Raw genomic sequence first — 6,682 nt, forward strand, 5'->3', positions numbered from 1 at the left:
CTTCGCGTTAGAGTGATTTTAATCATATTCCTCGGATAAATTAAAATTTATAATATGGATAAAATTAAATAATTAACCCTGCAACGGGACTCATGGGTCATTCGTTGTTTTGAAAATGTGAATTCCTGGGAAAACAGTTAGGCTCGGGCTTTTTGTTTTGGTATGTAAAAAAAGTTTGGGGTGGGGATGGAATGTGGCCGCCAGCGCGCCGGAATCCACCAGTGTACCTACGACTGGCAGCGAGAACAAATCTCCGAACGACACGAGTGATCCATGAATCCTACTAACGTATGTAAAATCCGTTTTAAAAAAAGTAGTTTTTTTTTACAAATATGTTTCTTAACTCGTAATATATATAATTTTAAAGGTTTGAAGTCGATAAGTGCGCAAATGAGTCTAAAATATGAAAAAAATATGAAAATATGAGTAAAATATATGAGTCTAAAATAGCGACAGAATGCCAAAAAGAAAAAGGTGTCACTTCTGCCCAACCAAAACAGACAGGAAAACGTTCTTCTGCTGTTATAAATGCAAAGAACCGGTTTGTGACGATCATCGACTTGCGTGATGCTGTCCAGAATGCTCGTAAAATTTCAAATGATGTAACATTATGTTATTAATTATGTAATTTTATGTTAATTTCATATAAATGCCAATACTTGACAACTTACCTACAGAGTGTTTCATTTTAATCATCCATATTATATCTTATATTTTTCAGTATTAGGTTCCATAAGCCACCATTAGAAGATAAGCGATATTCAACTCTCAAAATAAATACCCTTTTTTAGAAACTGGAACTTTCCTATATTTTTTTCTTAAAGTACCTACCCTTAAGTAAAAAGTCCTAGTAGGATTTTTTTTATAAACTAATTAACAAAAGTTATGAATTTTATAAATTTACTCCGATTTGCCTTTGTTCAAAATCAAAATTTTTAATGACAAAATAATCTTTATTATGTTTTTATTGTTGTGATTGATAAATAAGATGTCAAGGAACATCTATGAATTTTTTCAGAATTATTTGTTTACTTTAAGGTTATTTAAATCATCGCGGACACCAATGACCCATGAGTCCCGTTACTGGAGGTCGAAAAACAGAGTCCCGTTGCAGGGTTAATAATTAATTGAAAATTTTTCCTGAAAAACCGATCGCGAAAACCGACCGCGAAAATACAAAGATGCGTGTGACTATGCAAAATGTACATACATATAATTTTATATTCTAGATTATATGTATATTTTTTATCTATTTCTCTTGTTTTTTTTTCCTGTTATATTCGGTTAGGCTTATAGCAGAAGTTCTTGCATGTATCATTGTGTATTGCAATAAACATAACAACAACAACAGAAAAAATAATAATAACGACTCTCTTGTATAATTGAATCCCTTTTTCTATCCATTTATATATCTTTTCTATTATTATGTATAATCAATAGCGATTTATATTTATTTAATATAATACAACAATTGGTAATAATTATATATAAATTTTATCTTTTATCCAACTTTCTACGTATGCACATATCATCATTATTTTTAGAATAAGCGAAATACAAAATATCGGTCTTCGACTGGAAAATGAAATTATGTTGCCGATTAACTATTAACTCATTGAATAGAATTTTTGTTTTACATTGCAGCGCTACGATCAGGATTAGTCGGAAATGATTAGCTGCTAATAAGCGGAACTAATTTCTTGCATGGACAGCGTTCCCGATCCCGAACCTGATACGGAAGTGGTGTTCGTCGAAGTATCGCTGTTCATCGGAATCTTGCAAAATGGGCCGCAACTACGCCCACCGAATCGTTTTAGCAGCAGCTTCTTGATTTTCTTTGTACAGACGAATATGATAAAAATGATGACACCTTGCAAGGCATTTATTATGTAGGTGGGATACCAGACTACCTCTGGCACGAAATCGGAATTGATCGACCATGCTAATAACTCCATAACCCAGGTTATTCCCATTACTATAAACAGCTTCAGGTACATATTAAACCTGTGTGAAAAACATATATTTTTATATTAGCTACGATTACGACCATTATTATAGATATTAGATATATGTATGGGATTTCTGCTAAGAGTATCGAAGTACACACGAACACAGATATTTTATCGTTATTTTTATAATATAATTTTAGTAACATTAAGAAGCACAATCTCTAGCAAATCTAATATTATATGTTAAGAAATAATAGGCTAAATTTTAATCACAGAAAATATAAAAGTTTCTCTTAAGAAATGCAATATTTAAATTTATAAATTATAAAGATTAACAGCTATATGAAAGCGTAAAAATTATGCTCTTGTTGAAAGTAAGAAAGTGGGATTCGATATTACTTTCGAAGTTTCCTGGTAAGCGGATATATTTGGTTCTTTTATTAAGACAAATTTATATGTATCGATATACAACGCGGATGTACAATAGCAAACGTTCGATGATTGTATTATCCTGACAATAATATTTATGAAATAATCTTTATCTGGTCTAATAATGGAAATCGGAGAATTGCGTATCGTGTAGTTTTTTTATCTGAGTGGCAATAATTTTTTTGTAGTTTGTTAATTCTTTTCGATCGTACGGACCTCTGCTTATTTTCATTGTGACGCTTGCTCTCCGAGTCTCTTAGCTGATGGGCGGTCCGTTTATTCTGATACAAAATCGTTAGCGTTGTGACGACGAAGAAACAAATATTAGCGACAACAGTAGCACCCATAGGTACATAGAAATATATAGTTCTTGCATTGTTCTCTGAAACGAATTCTTTGCATTATACGCTAGTACATGTAGACATCCATTATTTTCGTTAAATTAAATTTAATCGAGGCTTCAGTTAACTGTTAGAGATGGCATTGTCAATGCAATACTTACCGCTGAACCAAAATTTTATCCTACACATTTGCGGTCGGATCCAGCTTTTGGGTATTCCTGGGGCATAATCCATGATGGCGCAGATAACATTAATGATGAAGGTAATTCCCCACGCGTATAATGAATACATCACATACTTCTTTTTATCTTGCTTTACGCTTGTTTGATACGAACGACATCCTCTGTGAAACGTGCGATTATTTAGTCAATGATAAATTGTTTTTCAACATATGTACTTGAAAATGAAAATAGCTTATTTTTTTGTACAATACAACCATTTCTATCTTAAAAGTAAGGAGAGATTTCTTGGCGTAAAGTTTATTGGGTCTGACTGTATGAAATATGAAAGTCAACAAAATCAGCTTTTGTACTTAAAATTGAACATTGTGATACTTGCGTACTCATATAATATGAAAAGCTGTATTGTTTACCTGAACGTCCACCAAATATCGAAGCACGTTACGTTCAACCAGAAAAAACTCGACAAAAACGAGAAATTGAAAATATAGGCTGGAAAGATCGAAAAGATAATGTATTAAATATGAATCATGTATTAGAATATCGATCAGATTTATAGTTATTAATATACTTGTCTGTGAGATTTACTTAACCTTCCCGTCTTACAATTTTATAAAAAAAAAAGGTAATTTGAAACAAATGGTGTATCGAATCAAGTACGTTATCGTATAATTTCTGCAACAAGATAACAAATTATCTACAAAAATGTGACATGCATAATTATTACTTGTGCTTTTAAAAGTTTAATGACTTTCATTTTATTGAGTTAGAAAGAAACAAATACGTCTAATCTAATAATTGTATACGTAAAAGATATGTTGCTACATTATTATAGAGTTTATGCTGTACCTAGTGGAACGCAATATTTCCATGCTGCTAATGCAGAAGTTTGTTGGCCAAAGTACATAATCGCGTACGTGACAAACAATGAGGCAACGTGTGCACGCAACGTGTAACCATGCATGTTCCGGAGCTCTGGTAATATAGAATACACGACGAATGTCAGCAGTAGAAACGGCAGAGATATCAGGAGACACACGGATACATATATCGGAAATCTAGTTTTACTAGTACAGACGATCACGTCGTAAATATTTCGCAGCAAGATGGCAATGCAATAGGACCTCGGTGAGATGAGCGCGTTGCCGGGGCCTTGATATAAAGAGCCATTGACGAGGAACCGGTACCCACTGGGATGGAGCAAATAGCGTCCAAATTCTTGTTCAACGCACGGATCGCGAACGGTCAGTCGAAACAGCTCGTTCAATCTTTTGCCCACGGAATTGTTTGCATCTTCCAAGGTCACGCCTGGAAAGGAGTAATTGTCCTGCCCGGCGACGCATTTACCCTGCACCGTCAGGCTATCGCCAAAAGGACAGCAGAGCTGAATGCATGTAACGTCGTCACACTCTTCGTACGGAACAATGGTAGCTGTAGTATTATTATAGTCGTCATTATTGGAATTTTCATAGAGTTCGTGTGACGTGGACTCGCTCTCGCCTTCGGTCCCCGTGAGATTTTCATTCATTTGTTGAAACACGAGGTCGCCGACCTCTGTAGAATTTTCATTAGGCTCCGTAGATACCGGATTATTCCGTTCGCGATTTCTACCGACATATCCGCGAGTCTCGTGATCGTTTCTTGTAGAATTAACACGGGGCTTATATCGCATCTCGTAGTCGTCCTCGATAGAATCTTCACATGAATTGCACCACCGTGTTGGCTCAATCTCGTTTTTCGTAGAATTTACGAGGGGATTGTACCGTACCGTCGAATTGTCGCTCCGCTCATCGCCAATCGTAGAATTTGTCCGAGACTCCGAGGTTGAAGCAACAAGCACGAGACACCACAATACAATTGGTGGAAACATCATTAAATTACTCATTAGTTCGGTTTCTCTCTGTGCGTTTTTTTCAGTAAAAATGTCTAACGCGAAACTACGCGATATAATTATGGAATCGAGCGTTATAGCTGCATTCTGCAACGGTTTTGTCCGAGGAGCTACAAAGAATGAATTTCATTTTGGAATGGACACGCGAATGCATGTTAGAAAAACCAATGACATCGACTGAAAAAGGTACCTAGACAAGGCAGGTTCTCGACTGTGGATGACAGAACGACAAGGAGAGACTTTGAATTCTTCGAAAACGACGATCTCTAGTGTATATGAATGTAGGATAATTCCTACTAAAGAACGGGGAAAAAGTTATTGTTATAATATCTTGTATCCACAGTGCTCATAAACCCATAGTGTAAGACTCCAACTTTAATATTTAATTTCTCGAAAACTAAATTGGTCAAATCACTTGAAACACGAACAGTCGATGCATTATTCTGCCAATAACGTTTTGCAAAAATTGTATGTGATTCTTACTATGATTGCTTCTTACTATCTTGCTATAAGTATGATTGATTCTTACTAACTTGCTATAAGTCACCAACCTCTTAAAAATCATCCCGTAATAAAAGACGTAATAAAAGACAGTGTAAAAGACGAGCCGGTAAAAGATCACCGACAATGAGTCATAAATCAATTCAAAGTTCTGTGTATGCCTCATGAATGAGTATTTTATATTGTCATGGCAGAAAATTTTCTGATGACTATTCATGCAGTGATTATATGACTATCAAAATGATATCTGAAACTCGCGATGTCATTGATTGTTAAAACATCAAGTATTCGTCAGTTAAGTCATATATTAATCATATATTAGTTAATTAAATCATATATTCGCCAAATAAATCACACATTAGTTTTATTTTTGCTGTCAATAGGACTTAGGAACATAACATCCCGTGAATGTGGTATATCGACGTCGATTTTCGTCTCACGAGTCCTAATTTAGAACGTTTACTTGGGCCCGTATTCTGAATCCTCTTTTATCGATAAAAGAGGATTCAGAATACGGGCTTTGGTCATTTCGCGACCAAAAATTACCATCATTACGACGTCATTTTGCTACTTGGGTAGCATCGGATGTATTTTCGTGCATATAACGTAATGCAGCATTAAATGTAAGTCGTGCAGATTCCTTAGACTGAAAATAACAATCTTTGTAAACGATACACGTGGCGGTCACAAAAGAGTATGAAGCTTATTCAATGCTGTATATCTCTTGCATCTTGTATAATATTATAATAGCGTCTTGTGGCATTTTATACCCATCTGATGATATTGACGATAATTCAATCAGATAAGATAATCTTTTTTTCCAATGATATCCTCGTTCTGCATGTATGCCATTAGGACAGAACGAGGACGAAACAGATGAAGAGTGCTGAGAATAAGAAATTTATTTGGTCTCGACATGTTACAGGAATGTGTGTGTGTGTGTGTGTGTGTGTGTGTGTGTGTGTGTGTGTGTGTGTGTGTGTGTGTGTGCGTGCGTGCGTGCGTGCGTGCGTGCGTGCGTGCGTGCGTGCGTGCGTGCGTGCGTGCGTGCGTGCGTGCGTGCGTGCGTGCGTGCGTGCGTGCGTGCGTGCGTGCGTGCGTGCGTGCGTGCGTGCGTGCGTGCGTGCGTGCGTGCGTGCGTGCGTGCGTGCGTGCGTGCGTGCGTGCGTGCGTGCGTGCGTGCGTGCGTGCGTGCGTGCGTGCGTGCGTGCGTGCGTGCGTGCGTGCGTGCGTGCGTGCGTGCGTGCGTGCGTGCGTGCGTGCGTGCGTGCGTGCGTGCGTGCGTGACGTGCGTGCGTGCGTGCGTGCGTGCGTGCGTGCGTGCGTGCGTGCGTAGCGTGCGTGCGTGCGTGCGTGACGTGACGTGCGTAGCGTAGCGTGACGTGCGTGCGT

The 6,682-nt window shown here is 37.4% G+C and overlaps 1 protein-coding gene and 1 long non-coding RNA gene across 10 annotated transcripts in view; one reads left to right on the forward strand and one right to left on the reverse strand.

The window, feature by feature from the left end:
- Positions 1-9: 9 nt before the first annotated feature.
- Positions 10-670, forward strand: LOC105561818. Its single transcript, XR_001008927.1, has 2 exons — positions 10-288; positions 368-670. It is a non-coding gene; the product is annotated as an uncharacterized LOC105561818 (long non-coding RNA).
- A 687-nt stretch (positions 671-1,357) lies between these two features.
- LOC105561820 (G-protein coupled receptor Mth2-like) overlaps positions 1,358-6,682 on the reverse strand; it is a 9,695-nt gene continuing 4,370 nt past the window's right edge. For 3 of the 9 annotated variants that reach the window (XM_012012145.1, XM_012012143.1, XM_012012144.1), the window contains exons 2-7: positions 5,837-5,936; positions 3,748-4,876; positions 3,312-3,390; positions 2,881-3,062; positions 2,595-2,760; positions 1,358-2,004 (exon numbers count right to left, since the gene is read on the reverse strand). In XM_012012145.1, the coding sequence (XP_011867535.1) occupies positions 1,680-2,004; positions 2,595-2,760; positions 2,881-3,062; positions 3,312-3,390; positions 3,748-4,876; positions 5,837-5,842 (1,887 nt within the window). In that variant the 5' untranslated portion in view covers positions 5,843-5,936 and the 3' untranslated portion in view covers positions 1,358-1,679. Of the gene's footprint in view, positions 2,005-2,594; positions 2,761-2,880; positions 3,063-3,311; positions 3,391-3,747; positions 4,900-5,836; positions 5,937-6,682 lie in introns of all 9 variants that reach the window. The other 6 variants (XM_012012150.1, XM_012012149.1, XM_012012146.1 and 3 more) reach the window with 5 other exon arrangements.

The sequence above is a fragment of the Vollenhovia emeryi genome, unplaced genomic scaffold, assembly GCF_000949405.1.
Source record: "Vollenhovia emeryi isolate VEMERY1.0 unplaced genomic scaffold, V.emery_V1.0 DF939199.1, whole genome shotgun sequence".
Classification (NCBI taxonomy): Eukaryota; Metazoa; Arthropoda; class Insecta; order Hymenoptera; family Formicidae; genus Vollenhovia; species Vollenhovia emeryi.